This window comes from Aspergillus stella-maris (genome assembly GCF_047715825.1).
Source record: "Aspergillus stella-maris strain CBS 113639 unplaced genomic scaffold BDV14scaffold_9, whole genome shotgun sequence".
Classification (NCBI taxonomy): Eukaryota; Fungi; Ascomycota; class Eurotiomycetes; order Eurotiales; family Aspergillaceae; genus Aspergillus; species Aspergillus stella-maris.
In genome coordinates, this window is record NW_027396803.1 from 76,854 (window position 1) to 93,277 (window position 16,424).

The 16,424-nt window shown below is 51.8% G+C and overlaps 3 protein-coding genes across 3 annotated transcripts; 1 reads left to right on the forward strand and 2 right to left on the reverse strand.

Moving 5' to 3' along the window:
• Nucleotides 1-1,849: 1,849 nt before the first annotated feature.
• Nucleotides 1,850-2,552, reverse strand: BDV14DRAFT_151796 (uncharacterized protein). The gene has a single exon (XM_073766571.1). It carries the CDS (start codon nt 2,460-2,462, stop codon nt 1,992-1,994), a length of 471 nt encoding a protein of 156 aa, XP_073631205.1. The 5' UTR covers nt 2,463-2,552; the 3' UTR covers nt 1,850-1,991.
• A 5,511-nt stretch (nt 2,553-8,063) lies between these two features.
• On the forward strand, nt 8,064-11,911 carry amdX (putative C2H2 transcription factor (AmdX)). The gene is made up of 2 exons (XM_073766572.1): nt 8,064-8,273; nt 8,328-11,911. Exons 1-2 carry the CDS (start codon nt 8,180-8,182, stop codon nt 11,654-11,656), a joined length of 3,423 nt encoding a protein of 1,140 aa, XP_073631206.1. The 5' UTR covers nt 8,064-8,179; the 3' UTR covers nt 11,657-11,911.
• A 1,353-nt stretch (nt 11,912-13,264) lies between these two features.
• Nucleotides 13,265-16,221, reverse strand: BDV14DRAFT_167590 (uncharacterized protein). Its single transcript, XM_073767712.1, has 2 exons — nt 16,008-16,221; nt 13,265-15,955 (listed from the first exon to the last, which is right to left on the reverse strand). Exons 1-2 carry the CDS (start codon nt 16,170-16,172, stop codon nt 13,382-13,384), a joined length of 2,739 nt encoding a protein of 912 aa, XP_073631207.1. The 5' UTR covers nt 16,173-16,221; the 3' UTR covers nt 13,265-13,381.
• Between the last annotated feature and the right edge of the window lie 203 nt (nt 16,222-16,424).

The window sequence follows — 16,424 nt, forward strand, 5'->3', positions numbered from 1 at the left end:
GTACCGACGGAATCGGGTTATCAGCCACTGCACCCAGCACGTACCTTTTAATCCGCAGATAAAATAGACTCACACAGTCAAGGATTCTTTGTCCCATAATATGTGCCCCAGGTCGGGCAAGACACAGGCTCTCACACACTCTCTGCAAAAAGCGACTGTTGGCCATACAAGTTCAATAGTGCTAGTTGAACCACACGGTTTATGATCAATAACAAACAGAACGATAGGAACCACATACAACCAAGCCAAGCGAAAAGCGTCACGAACATTCGATCTCTCTTCGTCGGCCAGTGACCAGAAGACACCCTTATTCATCTCCCTACCCCTAGCGTAATCCATCAGGACGCAGTGAGTAAAGCCTCCCGGAACGATCCCATCATCGTCCTGTAGGCCGGACTCATGCTCCCAAATGTGCGGCGCAGACTTGCAATCATTCCGCGTGAGCTTTTGGAGCGGTTTTAATTCGCGAAGGCCATTCGGCGTATGGCACGTCATTGCTTGCCTCGCCCTTTCAGGAGCAGAGCAATACTCCGGAAACCCCAGGGCACTCTGGAACAAGAAGACTCACATTCAGCATTTGCCAGGTGAAGTCAGATCAAGTCAAGTATTCCTCATAGACCCAGATCATCTAGATTGGCACGGAAAGACTCAAAACGTACTGCATGAGGATCTTCATAACCGCAACATCAGAAGAATCGTCTGCATTGCGATACGAAAAGGTCCCGTGCGCGCCTCCAGGCTTTCCCTGGAGGGGGCCTAGCTTGTGGAAGGCGACTGCAGTTATCTAGTCGTTCCTGTCGGCGAATCTCTCCTCTAGGATCCAGGTGGATGGGGGTCTGGACTTTGTGAACTGGATGGTTTTGCCGACCCAGGCATCGAAGAATTGTTTCTCGGTCATTATCTTCTGCCTATATAACACGATGTTCAGAAGAATGGTGACGGGAAGAGGATGGAGGCAGGAGGAGAGGTGTTCTGCGGGAAGCAAAAACTCTGGTTCAGTGCACCCGGTGGATGGACCCTGTTCGTACTTTCCTTTTTCGTCACGAACAGTCGCGCCTTCCTTGTGTAGGTTCTGTGCTTACCAATCATATATGGTCTCTAGAAGGAAGGAGCGATGGATGCCCACTCAGGGCCCGGGCGAGGTGAGTTGTTCTCTCTGGTTAGGGTACATGCACTATATACGAAGTATCTACGGGAGTATACGCATATGCACATAAAGACCAAAGGGCTCATTCTGTCTATATTGCCATCGAATTCATTCTTCTATAAGTCTATATTATCTACAATCGCCAATATCCCGGGACAAAGACGAAGGGCCCACTGCGCAAGTTTTATATATACAGTCTTGATGATCCTGGAGTCCCCCGATATCGCCACCTTCCCCATGCTCTCATTCCCTCCGAAATATAAACCTCACCGCTCGAGCATCTTGCTGGTAATGTCAACTCCGTCCACGCCCCATGTCCATAACCGATAGAAGAGGCTCAGCATTGCCCCCGTAATAGGATTTGGCGCGGTATAAGATCCGTCATCACCACCCGCCCAGGACGTATGATCGCAGGTAAATCGAACCATATCCCGCGGGAGTCTGTAGACGGAAACAACGTATTGGAACCGGAGGAACAATTGCATCTTCATCTCCGTGGGAGTCTGAAATCTTCTTGCTTGGACACAATAGGACCCCGCGCAGCCTTGGAGTATGGTCATTCAACGTTCTTCATCTCCTGATATCAATATCCTTCAGACTGGCGGAGTGGGACTCCACCCTTCATCTGTCAGATACCGCTGGAGGGCCATTGAAGTGTTTTCGTACAGTACCAAGATTTGTGGGACGGAATGCGTTATGTCAGAGATGTTGGCATAAAAGATGCTGCACACAAGCAGATAAGCCAGGTCTGCCAATCTTAGGGTCGTATATTCGACGATCCGTACCCAGAGCCACCACGCCTCTTCGTCGCAGGCGCCTCCGTCTCTTCTTTCCCAAGCCCCCCTCACTCTTTCATATTAAACCACATCCAAATCGCAACAAGAAAACAACCACCCAGCAGCATCGTAGACTGAGCCGCCATAAGCACCCCCCTCCACCTTACATTCTTCCCATAATACCAACAAACAACACCGATGATGAATTCCAGAATCGACAGGTCAAGCAGGACCAGTGGTGACCACGCAATCGCCAGATCCCGTCTCGTTGCGTTCTCAAATCCCTGGAACTGGAATAGGAGCATCGTGCCTAGGACCGCGGATAGGACGGCCGTTATGGCTGAACTGCAGAGGAAGCCCTCCGACGTGCGGATTAGGACTGACGATGACGAGTAGAATTCGTTGAATGTTAGTGCGGCCAGGGCGAGACCGCTAACGAGGGCAGCGAGAACGACGAATGTCGCGTAAAAGCGATACAGGCGCTGGAAGATGAGGAAGCCTCGCGTGTCGAGCTGTTTTCCCCAGCGAGGCGAGAACATTGCACGGGTCGATGGACGACGAAATTCGAGCTCGATAAGTGAGAATTCTCAAAATTGGGAATGGGACCGGCCCTGTTGCCTGGAGGTACGGTAACTAGGTTGTTGTTGTTCGAATTCTGCGGCTTTTGCGGGCGAACACCTGCAGAATGTAAGAACATGGGCACCTCACGCATTTCCCCCGTTACGCGAGAATCTCCATCGCGGTATCGTCGCATGCATCGGGACGCGACAGCTGTCCTATGAGTCCCTCGAAAGGAGAAGCTGGTGTCGGACTTGCAGCTAGCGCCTTACCAGCGCTTATCTTGGGCAATTTATTGGGTCTCGCGCAGGCATGCGCCAAGGAAAGCAGGGAATTGCTTTTATAGCAACCAATAACGACAATGGATGCTTGACAACATCTTTGTTGGCGGTCCGCATTGTCAATCGAGGGCTGGAGGGCCAATTCTCTCTGGGCGAACAAGAAGTATGGCCTTACAAGTTACATAACGTGCCGCTGAAGACAAAAATAGCATCCGGGCGATCTCGCGCACTAAGCAACACTCCAATCCGATTGTATAACAAAACATGAATTGAGAGAAGAGATGTATACTTGATCGTTAGTGGTAGAGGCTCAGAATTTCCATTCCACCAGCAATGGGATTAGCGTCGTATGAGAGACGCCCTTACCACCCGCCCAATCGTGGTAAGACCACACGAAGAATGAGAATTCTTGCTAACATTACAAACCATGTGGCATAAGTATATAGAATCAACAATGTCAAGACAACAGGTCTGACTAGTAGTATTTTAGTCGAGCCTCGCACCACACATCGTTCAAGTACCTTGCTTCTAGTATGTGCCTACAATCGCTAATACACTCAGAATCCGAAGCTCCCACTAAGCGAGCAAGATATAACGGAAGATACGCCTGAGACCCAGCCATGGTCGCTCCTTCCATAATAGCTGTGTTTATAATTTCTTTCCGTTTAGGCAAGTACGATTGGTAAGCATGGGTCGCTCCTTCCTTTGCTTGATATCTTGTTGTTCAGGGAAGGTGCGCTTGATGCAAACGGGTTGCTCCTGCCTTGATGGGTGTTTGTCCGTGACTCCTGTCGGGAAGGTACGCGGGTTGTGCCTTCTTAAGTTGCTCTTCTGTGGCCTGTGGGTAGAGTAGAGCGGCGTACCTTTTCTAGTGGTTGTCACAGATGTTCCCGTCGTTCCTTTAGTCGTATGTATTGGTTGGAGTTGTTGATGATGGCACTCTGTTTAGTGGCGGGGTCATATGTATATTCTCTTTGGGGGGCTTCTATTGCATGTTGTATAGAGTAAGTATTCGTAGTCTACCACTAAAGTGTGATTGCCATATTTTTAGAATGAGCAAGAGAGTTTGTATGATAGGTTTGAACTCAGCTACTTGTTTCTTTGCCGTATGCTTTGTAGGCTAGCGGATGGCATGGTGCGTACCTATCTACCTCGTAGTCTTAGCTCAAGAGCTCTACGGTTCAAACGCCTTCTGCCGACTGAAGTAGTGACCACGAATACTGGCGCACCATTACCGGAAACCCACTTACGGAGTACTTAGAGCTTGGACCAAGTACCAGAGGGCGATAGTAATCTAGGACCATGGTGGACAGAGGATTAGGTAGGAGTGGCGAGGCACAGGCCTTTCAGGTACGTCACAGCTAAGACTTGTCTTAGCCATTGACGCATTTTTCCTTCTACTGTATGCAGATAGCCCATCAAGAAGTTCAAGACCTGCAGCCAAGAAGATCATCGGACCTCGTGTCGGGTCTCTGTCTCTTCATCATGCATGGCTTGAGTTACATAGCAAAACGAAGACCCGGTACCGACGACAACAGCCCAAGCCCTTAAGTACTCTATAGGTCCGAAGAGTGACGAAACCCCGCTATAAAGAAGAGACCTGCATCTCCGACATATCTGCACGCTTCGAAGATCATGATCTGCACCTAGATATGTACCATGTACCATCGTGGCGAGAGGGTAGACCAGCACCATGCAGAGACGCAGAAAAGCAAAGTAAGAAGGCCTATAGTCATACCATTCCTCGCTCATCGAGGCGAGACGAATCGAATGGCGAATAGATAACATCGTCCCATAGCACTAATGTATGACGGCAAGCTTCCTGCTTGCACTGCATTAGGCCCCGGGTGATCGGCCGGCCAATCATAAGGGTACAGAGTCAGGCCAATTTGAATTGGAATTGAACACTCGGGACCAAGCAGCGGGGAGTGTTTTGGAAGGTCATACAAGCGAGGTTACAGGGCGTTGATAAAGCGCGTAGATCCGTGGTTGCGGTTGGGTGGTGCATGTTTTCTCCGTCTTTGGTGTTGAGGTCGGGTTGCGGTGCATGGCAGCTAGAGTGTAGCTTTCTGTCTCTGGTGCATCCTGGTGTATATTTGTGTGGATATTGCTTGGTATGGCTGTCCACTTTGGCCTCTTGGAGAGTGTAAAGACGCCTGGACTAACTCGGAGCTGGTGGACCTTTAGTGCGCGGGATCGCAAGGAAATAACCACAGCCGGGTCCACTTGCTGAGATTTGGAGGAGATGAGGGTCGTCATGCCATATTGCTGAAGCTGTGAGAGATTGAGGGTTTGCTCAGTCAAAGGTAAACTGCAAGCTTCCTTCCCTTCGGGGTTACGGTCGCCAGACGCCCGATTACCAATCCTTGCTGGCCAGGCCTCAGAGTCAGAACGAGCAGTGCTCTGGATGGAATGCTGTGCCCATATGGAGTCATGGCCATTGTCGAAATATACAAGATTTGCTGTGAGTGGTTGGTCTAATGCAAGACACTCAACGCTGCGCCACTAAATCTGCACGTTGAAGAATCGGGCAAGGATAATCCTTTCCCAATTCACCAATGATGGCCTGGTGGCCTTGACGTTCCATCTGAATGGGATTTGGTCCAAATTGTCTGTTCTCTACAGACAGTGATGCAGTGGTGGTTGGTGTTGCGTGTAACTTGGCGGCGACGACTTTGTGATCAATCTGCGACAGCCGTTGGCAAGGAAAGTGCCGCGTCCAAGGCCAGATCGATAAGAGTGTCTGATTTAGATTAAGACAGGATCATCGATTGGCCGAGTGCAACTATACTCGTCTAGGTGCTTATACGGAGAATAGACGGGCTCCATCGAGGCGCAACTAGGAGGCTAGGACCACAGCTTGAGCAGTTTAGCGACGGCCGAGACTCGATGAATCCAGTGAGAAGTCCACTTCGAGTCTGCAGGACGGGATCGACGGACGACGGCGTGAAAGCTGCAGTGTCCAGTCAATCTGTACAGAGTATGTTGCAGTAGTTGCCGGAGTTTCCCCGCGACAGCTCTGCTGTGGCATTAGCATTGTGTGGTGGTCCGTATTCCATTCCTCGTCCTCATGGTTTAGGCTGAACTCAAAGCCTCCTTTTCGACAGACATAATCTCGCTAGAGGTACAAGGGTAGAGTCAAAGACGATCAACATGAATCAGGGGTGGATGCTGTTCGCTGGATGTGGACAGCGTCCTGAGTTAGTGAAGAGTTAAGAAGAGTTAGTAGTCGGGACAAACTCCGACTTTGGCAGCAGAGACGTCATGGCGTGGGATGGCGCAGGAGTCGACCAACCCGGAGGCGTTGCCAAATAATCAGAGTAATCAGAACACGGGGATGGACGCTGCTGAAGAAGCCTTGGTGCCTTGAGATTCTCCCCGAGCTTGATTTTGCGGGGTTGATTCTCGTTCTTTTTGGTTGTCGAAAGTGCGACCGGCAGGCATCAAGGCATCAAGGCAGCAAAGCTACTCTGTACCATCAGCACATGATTGCCATCCACGGAGGACACAGATCCGGGAATGAATAGTGCAGGTTATTCAGTCTGCCCAGCAACTAGAGCTGCAACGTGGAATGGGTGGCTTGTATTCCAGAAGGTCGAGGGCAATTTGGGCCAGGGACTTGGACAGTGATTGGCAGATCCCCCACACATGAACTGCCCGTGGTTGCGCCTGCTCTCCCCAGAGTCCCCACACCGCGGCCTTTGCTCCCGAAGCTGTTTCTCCTTTTTTAGCCGGCTGGCCCTTCTTCATAGGCTGCTGAAATGTCGCCTCAGGAACGCCGTTGTCCACCATCCTGGGGTCGCCTCCGTCATACTCTGCAAACGGTCTTTTCAGTCTCAACGCGACCACGGGTTGTTGAAGAAGGGCGCAACAGACGGCCCAACAATAAATGCGACAACCACGCCGATTACGTCAGGACATCTCGCCTGGCTTACTCTTACAGTACCTAGGTAGGTAGGCTGAGGTACTCCGTAGAGACACAGGCTCCGTGCTCTTTGTCGCAGATTGCCTTGCTCCTGTAGGCGGGTGCATTCCGCGCTTCCCGCTGCACTCAGAGTATGAGGAATGCGCCTGGCGTCAAGCTGAGACTCGAAGTGTTTGGGGTGCCTCGGTCTCTTGTCTTTTTTCGTCTCCCCTTCAAATCCACTTTCTTTCCTCGAGGCTCATATTTGTTCCTGACCACAGGTACATCGGAGCTGTCTGTCCCTCCGTAGAAGTACCTAGTAGTGCGTGGCTGTAGCAATCCTCTCGGCCTGGATTGAGTTCAAGTGGCGACGATGATTGGCCGTTTTGGTGGCACAGACCCAAGCGCAGCTCCCCCGTGACTGCGCGGTGGGGCTGGTGCTTGGCTCTGACCCAGTCGTGGCCCATGCTTTGTGCTCATCGGCCCACTGCTTCCCTGCTTATTGGCCAGCAGCTTCGTGGTTGATCCCGCGACAGCCACCAGGACTGGCAGGGTAAGACGCTCACAGCCGGAGGTAACGTGCAGCTCTCGGTATCTCCATTGCTGTAACTGCAGTGAAGCATCTTCTTGTCTCCCAATCAATGAACCTTTCTTCCTTCTCTCTTCTCTCTCTTCTCCCTCCTCAGGCTTGTTCCTCATCCCTCGATCCTCGTCCTTGTAGCTCTTTCTCTCTCTTTGCTCCCCGGCTTGCTTGAGTTCTTTGATGGCAAACAATTGAACTCAATTTGCCCCTATCGATACTTCTTTGTCCCGGCTATCGCTCCGGCTTATCCTGTCTGGCCGCCCTCGACCGATGTTTGCTTGACTGCCTTGCTCCGTCCTCCTCGCAATTGCTTCTCTTCCCCAGAATTTCCAGCGCATCGCTGCTCTGTCTTTCTCTGGTTGACTCCAGTCAGTTGATGTACCCATCCACGGCCTTTCCCCTGGGTCCTGGAATCTGGAACCTGGGCCCCCTGCTGACTACTCCGAGGGTTGGGGACTTGGACCTCAGGAACACCTCGCCACATCCCACCAACGACTGCTTTATTTCTTCCCTCTGCGTCGCTCCTTTCGATCGCAGAAACATTATTCTTATCGCTTGCTGTGAAGAGCTTCATTTTCACTCTCCAACTTCCCGCTTCTCACTGTCAGTATCTCCCTGCCTTGCTCCCCGCTGCCCCAGCTCCTTCCCGCTCCCTGACCCACCCACTGCTTAAGCTTCGCTCTCATCGCGGCGATGATGTCCTCGATCCGATCGCTTCCGCCATGACTATTCTAGACTACTAAGCTAACTTCCATCAGTCCTGATTTAGTGGGCGGATTACTCGTCAATGGTGCCGTGACTCGCCGTTGCATTCATTGTTAGGTTCTCTTGCCTCGGTCGTTGACGTATCGACAACCGCGGCCCTTGTTTCCAGCCTCGATCAGCTTGCGCGCTGGTCCGTCTCTGTCTCTTCATAAAAGTAGAGATAGCATGTTAATAGGCCCGATGGTGGACCAAAATCTGGGCACCAGCCCTAAACTGGAAGACCTCTCCAGTATCTCAGAGGTCCCCGGAGATGTTAATGGTTCGTGCTGTTCATGACGAATAGACCCTCGAACTACATGCTAATAATAAGCAGTCTCCAAGGATAACTCGAAGAAAGCTCCAAATGTCAATGCGGCCAATATCCCCCCTTCCAAGACCGACAAGCCAAAGCCCCACGGCTGTACAACCTGCGGTCGGTCGTTCGCTCGACTGGAACATCTGAAGCGTCATGAACGTTCTCACACAAAGGAGAAACCTTTTGAATGCCCCGACTGCGCCCGCTGCTTCGCTCGCCGAGACCTACTCCTCAGACACCAACAGAAACTTCACATGACCACAACCCCGTCGTCAAGACCTCGAAATGCTCGAAGAGAAAGCACAGGGGCTGCTGGGCCGGCAACCAGCCGCGTACGAAAGAACTCCATCGTCAGCAACTCTAGCAATATGCGTCCCCGAGCAAACACAATCAGTCACATTGACGGAGCCGCCATTGGTCTTGCCAGTAACCCCACCCCAGGGCCCCCAGCTGGTCACTCAGGTCATGCTTATCACCCTAGCCTCGGTTCTTCCGTGGGCTCAAGTGTCGACTATCGCGGCTACTCTGCTACCCACCAGCCTCCTGTCAACGGTCTCTCAAAACTAGAAACTCATGGACTACCCATGGACATTTCCGGCGGTTTACGGACGGCACCTGTCTATGGCAGTTTCGAATTTAACATTCCTGATTACATGGGCCACGGCAGCACCATAAATCCAGCTCAGCTCCACTTTGGAGGTTCTCCGCAAACCTACGGGAACGACCTCCCGTCCTCTCCATACGGTACCCACCAGATGCCTCCCACAGGCGACTCGATCATGGAGGAAGATTTTCAGTTCGATTGGATGCAAAGGTTCGATCCGTCAATGCCACTGGGTAAGCACAATGAGTCTGCAATCGATGAGTCTTCACCGTCAGCCATGAGTACGGGCAGCCAAAGTGGTATCAGTGAGCCAATGATGGATGGGTCAAACCAGTTCTCAATGCCGTCCATGAGCTGGCAGAACCAGTTCCCACCCCACCCGGCGACTTCTGCAAACCAGTTCCCGGACTTTACCCCAACTACCTTTGAACTAGGCATTCCACCAGAGACCGTTTCTCCCAAGTCCTTGATGGCTCAGAACCCTTTCGCTGAGGCTTACGCCACTCCTCCGTCCATGACTTCGGTGGGCCAGCCCATGCTGGGAGCTCATTCGCAAAGCAGTATGTTTTCATCCTCTATGGCAACACGCGGAGAATCTCCTAATCCTCTCAACCTACCTTTCGCGAATAGTGCCCTACGAACTCACAATGCCCCAGCCTCAACCGATACCTTTACAGACTCCACACGACAGGCTTTATTAGCCAGCATGGCGCAGCCATCAGGTTTCAGTCATCGCAAGTATTCTCAGCCAGCAACCGGAATGATTCAATATCGCGACCTTTATTCTCGCTCCTCTTCTAGTCTCAACTCCACCAGTCAATTGCCCAGCACCGCGGACATGCAGCGTTTCATTTCCGCTTACATCACCTACTTCCACCCTCATCTGCCCTTCCTCCATATTCCGAGTCTCAACTTCCAAGCACCCGAGTACACGAACAATCTACGGACTCCCAGTGGCCATCTCAACCTCAGTTCCAGCGGCGTTGTTGGTGGTGGCGGTTGCTTGATCCTCTCCATGGCGGCCATCGGTGCACTTTACGAGTTCGACACTGCCGCTTCAAAAGATCTCTTTGAAGCTTCCAAGAAGATGATCCAACTGTACCTTGAGGAACGCCGAAAAGCCGACATGTCAACCGCCGTGTCTAGGTCTGCCAATCCTCGAGACAATTCTGTGCACAACACTCCGCTCTGGCTCGTGCAGGCAATGCTGCTCAACGTTGTTTACGGTCACACGTGCGGCGATAAGACCTCTGCCGATATTGCAAGCACTCACTGCGCGGCGTTGGTCAGCCTTGCGCGAGCAGCTGATTTAACTCGCCACATCGATGCAAAGGATCTTCCACAAGATTATTTGAACGCTGGATCGCCCAGTGGAAGTGATTCAAACGATGTAGATGCCAATTCCGACTCCTGGGGCTCATTTGGTCCGCCGAAGGAGAGGAAAGATTGGTTGGACTGGAAGATCGTCGAAGAACGAAAGCGGACGCTGTTTGCGATTTTTGCCGCATCCTGCTTGCTCGTCTCCGCGTACAACCATGCCCCGGCCTTGACCAACTCGGAGATTCGCCTTGACTTGCCCTGTGAAGAAGATCTTTGGGCGGCCGAATCACCTCAAGCCTGGAAGAAAATGAGTGGTCATCTTTCTTCAAAAGAGAGCGTTGCTTTCTCGTCCGCACTGACGACGCTCCTGACTGCAGGACGGCGGTCTCAGGATTCTGGCATTGGCACTGATGATTCTGCCAGCGACTTGCGGCCTAGCTCTTTCGGTTGTTTTGTGCTCATCTACGCTATCCACAACTATATCTGGGAAACTCGCCAGCGCCATATGGGTCGGCAATGGACTGCCCGGGAAACAGATGCTATGCGAGCGCATATCGAGCCTGCTCTCAGAGCATGGCAATCCGCCTGGGCTACCAACCCTATGCACAGCTTAGAGCGACCCAACCCATACGGAGCTGGTCCCCTCTCTGCTGACAGCATTCCTTTGTTGGACCTTGCCTATGTTCGTCTCTATATCGATCTTGGCCGTTGCAAGGAAGCATTCTGGCAGCGGGACTGGAACGCCATGGCTGATGAGCTGGCCCGTGGAACGGACATGGATAACGCTGTGGATGGGATCCCACCAGATGCACTGGACCCTTCGATTACGAATGACATTCGGCGTGGCTCGATCGCGGACCTCGGGGTAGGAAATCTCGCCATCTCACAATCTACTACCCAGGGGCCATCACAAACTTTACTGGGTGTTTATCGACCAGGACAAATCAACCGCGAAAAGCTTTTGCGGCGAGCAGCCTGCTACGCCGCTGACTCCTTTGCCATGTCTGACCAACTCGGGAATACTTTTGCCGACTTCACCTGTCGAGAGTTACCGCTACAAAGCGCCATGTGTACATTTGATTGCGCGGAAGTTCTCGCCGAATGGGTCACAGCAGTCCAAGAAAGGGTCGGCCCATACCTCGGAATTCTGGGTCGCGACAATATTGATTTTGCGCAAGCCGCTGAGAGCATGCTTCTAGAGGACGAAGATTGCAAGCTCTTGGAGAAGACTCGGGATATTCTCGCAAGCATTGAACACAAGATGCAAAGAGACATCCACGGTGCCGCCTCTTTCCAGCGGCTGCCGGGCAGTGCGGATGGAGGCTTTGGCTGTCAGATCCTTCTCGCCACAGCCAGTCTCCTTGATAGAGCTTCCGTATGGCCAGGTAAGATACTTCCAGAGTTTCTATTTTCGGGACAGTAAGCTAACTGAAGCAGTGATGAAATTGATGGCTCGTTCTCTGGAGTCTCAGGCTATGCGGTTGAAGGAGCGCGCGGAGCATTCTACCATGGGAACGACTCATTGATCGACGCCTTCCGCAAGTCAAGTCCGAGTCAGCACACCGACCATTAGGCGTCGCGCCGCAAAGTTTCACGCTTCCCACAACTTGGTCATAAGTCGCGGGCCTCGTGCCCGGCTATCAGCGGCCTTTTTAATAGTCGCCTTCCAAGTCACCTGTTCTAATCGGCAAGGCGCACGATGATGAGTGCTCTCGGATGCCTCGAAAACCGAATCAAACAACGCAATTGACTTTACGCTCCGCCTTGCTTGCCATTCTCCATTATACCCCTTTTCGCTTAACAGTTCGGATTTTTCGAATGATATTTCACCTCATCGCTGTCCGATTTTCGACGACTCGAATCTGTTACATTTACGTGACTGACTTGTACTGCTATACACTGGTGTTGCGTGATTGAACTTGATAATGCGCCCATGACACGATTTTTTGCCCTCAATCACGACTCTTCTCTACGACTTCGCTATCTTGTTCTCGATCTATCAATCTCGTTTCTTCTGGGTTACTTTCATCGTTACTTTCTATCCTTTCGCATGTGCATTATGACCGATCAATTTCGAAGACTTACGGTTACGCTGATGTTTACGCCGCATGTATTAAAATCTGCTTTGCTTTACCTGGAACGCATAGGTGGGACTACGTCTAACAGGAGCATTTGGAGCATCCTGATCCTTCCAATAGAAGGATTCAGACTGACGACATGATCAGTGACCGATGATGCAGAGGTGCATTGAATGCTCTACAGTGGTTTGATGCGATATACCAGAGACGGCCAGGCCCATTGATATCTTATTATCCATATGCATAGATATGATGTTATATACCGTCGGTAGCTTGTACATATTGTGTGAATTGAATGTTGAATGGTTCCGCCAGCCTCCGTACTGCTGTAAACTAAGCACCCGCAGTTCTGGACAAAGCTCTCCAATATGATTTTAGGAAGTATGAAAAATTTACCATATACCATAGTCCCTACCTATCAATTGAATCACGCATAAATTAGCCGAAGTGTTGCAGTGCTATTTCTTGATCTTCAATTGGGAAGAAGCAACAACCAGCCCCTGCATCGCACCTGCCTCTACCCGAACAGCGAATGCGACTACCAAATAGGAAATAACGAATTGGTAAGCAGATCTTAAAAGGAAGGATCGACCCATCACCATATGTAGTGGGTTGAGGAAGGAGCGATCGAGGACCAGGTCGGACCGGGACTGTTTTCCATACAAGGAAGGCACGAGGACGTTTCTGTCACGTGGTTTAATGCTATACCGACTTACGGAGTACACGACGCGACACTTGCTTTTGGTGTAGTTAACGAAGCTCGGCTAAGAAATGGGCGTTTCGGGGTGATTTTTCGATAATGAGATCTCTGATATGATCGCGTGGGTTCAGGATAAGCCAGGTTTTGAGATATTGTTGGCGGGTTATAGGCCCAGATTGCAATAATATATATTTCGTCTGGGTAAGCGGCCAGCACTACGGAAGTGGAGATTACATCTTAACAGAAAAGATATTTGGGAAGCAGAAGGCCTTCGTGCTCAGTAGGCAAGGTAATATGTACTTTTTATACCAAACCCTCTAAGAAATAAATCTAAATACAAGACTAGACTCCGCCCATGTACGCATAACATTTACACAACCAGCCGCTCAAAGGTATACTTCCCGACTGCCTTTCTTCGCAAGTAGCCCATCTCACGCTTACTCCTTTGCACAACCTTGCCCGTGCCCTTGAGGACCTTTGTCCTACTGACGTCCTTGGTAGCCTTGAGCGATAAAGGCAGGAGTTTACCAGAGGCATCGCCATCAGCTGCGCCTTCGCCGTCTTCGTCATTTGCGCCAAAGACGAGCAGGTCTGCGCCATTGAGCTTTTCGTGGCGGACGGATGTGGATGTTGCGGGAAGGTTATCATCGGTTGTGGTGAGGTGGGTGTGTGTGCTTGAGTCGACGCTCTGCGCGTACCGGAGGTATTCGCGCAGAATGCCAGAGAGGAAAGTAGCTTCCTCGACACCCGCAAGAGCCGCGCCAACCTCGGTCTTCATCTCTGCGATGAGAGCCACGTCGCGGAGGCCAGCGGCTTCGGGGTCCGAGAGCGTGCTGTAGTCGCCTGGGTTGATGGAGACCCAGCCTGATGGACCGATTGCGTCGACGGCGGCATTGAGCAGGTCGGCGATTGTGGGAAGGGGGAGGGTTGGTGAGATGAGGTGAGGACTAATCGGAGTTGGAGGGGTCTCGGTAAAGCGGGTTGTGTGGCCGCCTGTTGCGAGGGAAAGGCGGAGATGGTGGATTGTGGAGATGAGGTCTGTTCGGGTGAGGGTTGCGCGGAGAGAAGAGGTTATTGTTGGGTGAGGATGGGCGTGGATTTTGAGAAGGATAGTATTTAGTCCGGTAAAGATTGTTTGGATGGTGGAAGGAGGCACCCCACGAGTAGATTGGTCTGAGGAACTTGTGTCCACGCCATTCGTTAGTGCCTTCTGAGGCTCTTCATCGTCGGTAGAAATTGGAGTTAAACGCGCCTCATCGAGGAAGAGCTTCAGCGCGTGAGCCAACTCGTTGGCGTTGAAGGCGGCGGGCCCTTGGAGGACGACAGCCAAACGGCGAAGAGAGGGATCACACTCTTGGATAGCCTTAGAGAAGGTGCCTACGGGAAGCGTAGAGAGGATCCTAGGCTTGTGAGCGCGGCGCAGAGAAGCTTCGACGTTTTCGGGATCCAGATATCCCAGACGGGCAAGCCATTCACAGGTTCGTGCAGGCCAGAAGGCGACAGTGACCTTGATCGACGAGGATGCCGAGAGCTTATCCGCGTTTGTGAGATCACCCTCTACTGCGAAGATGAAAGAAAGCAAGTAGGAGATCATTTCCGGGTCGACATATTGCCCTGGCGATGGAAGGTTCTTGATCTCACCAGCACCAAAGTAGGCCAGAACGACACGGTCGAATTCTGCGGCATGTCTTGTGCTGGCGGCTTCCCGCAACGCGCGAGATGATTTGTTCCACCTCTCAGCGTCCTCAGACGACGCCAGTATGAGGGCACCATTGTCATTAGAGCGGTGCTTTTTCGACACCCCTTCCCACTGTGAGGCCACTCCAATACCCCGGCCGATTGCGTCGATCAAAAGACCGTCACGGGAACGTTTCCCTGGCACGGCGGAAAGACTTTGTGACGAAGCAAGATCGAATGCTAGTAGGGAATTGCCCCTAGTCGCAACCACAAGGTCAAGCTTTGCAAAGTAGTTGATGAACGTGGTATGCGCCTGGCTAGAAGCTGACGGGAGGTCATTCGTGACGATGCTGCGCTGAATGGACTTGTATTGGGTGTCGTATAGTGCGATCATGGACTTCCCGGCGCCAATTACGGATTGAGCAGTAACACGCATGACCGAAGAAAACTCCTCATCCTCAAGAATGAACTTGGAAGTCACGACGGGGGTGTAGTGAGACAGGTCGAAGTTGATGAAACCCTTGCCAAACGAGAGGTTCAACCCTGCGGAGCCGGAGTGGAATTGCCAGTTCAGGCGTCCGCTATTAACTTTACTCTCGCCTATGTCAGGGAGAGTAGCCGTCAAGAGATGTCTCATCTGCTGACTCTCGTCGACGCTCCGGCCCGAGACCTCGCCTGGTATCGAGAACACTTGAATTCTGACTTCGCTGAAACTTATCTGGTCCTTCTCCGGATAAGAAACAAGTAACAGAATCGAGGGATCGCTGCCTCCTGAAATTGCAGAATCGCCAAGTGCAAGAGAAGCAAGGTCGGGTCGTCGCTTGAACAGCGATCTTTTAGCATCATCAAATTCTAAGAGGAAGGACCCGCGAATCTCGTGGCCTGGCGACTTGAGAATCTCGCTATGTTGTAGACTCCACCGCTGAGACCCAAGGTCGGGAGATAGCCGTCGTGCACGACCATCACGGTGAACAGCCAATACATCAAAGGGATCCTTGTCCTCGTGCTCAGTATCTGGGCCGGGCAAGATGCCAACGAAGACAATCGGGCTGGTCGAGTCGTTCACGGCGAAGGTTGCAGAGGAAATTACGGGAGCGCTGGCGCTAGTCTCCTCTGTGAAGGCTTTGATCTCCTTCTTCACGCCAACGTATGTCTGCCTTTTGACGCTTGAGCCATTGGGGAGTTTCCTGCGCAGCGAGCAAGGCGGGCAAGAGAACGACGATTGCGGAGGGACGGCGTAGGATGTGACAAGTTTGGGGTTTTGGATCTATGACAGTTACTACTTGACGAAAAGATATGATCAACGCGAAGTTACTCACATTGTAGAGATTGACAGCCTCCCCGTCAACGGCAACAGCGACTTCGTATCTCTTGCGCTTCTTTGCATTGGCCAGGCTATGGACCTCACTGATGTGAGTCTTGCCCGTAGAGGCGTGCAAAGGACGCGGCAATTGCGCCAGCACAGACGGAGGCTGCAAGTCCATTGCGCGGGATATTGATGGAGAAACTGCGACCTGGTGCAGCGACTGCTCTTGCGGTGCCTGAAGAAAAGCATTATTCTGCCGCATCTTGAAAAATTTCCGGTCCGACGATACTCCGGTCCGCAGCCATCCAAAAGAGGACTAGCGGATGTGTTTCCATCTCGGGTATAGTGTGTATAGCTACGGCGAAGTGGGACTTGGCACTACGCGCTTCTCGCGTCGACTTTCGTGTCTCAATTAAGCATCTGCTTGCTC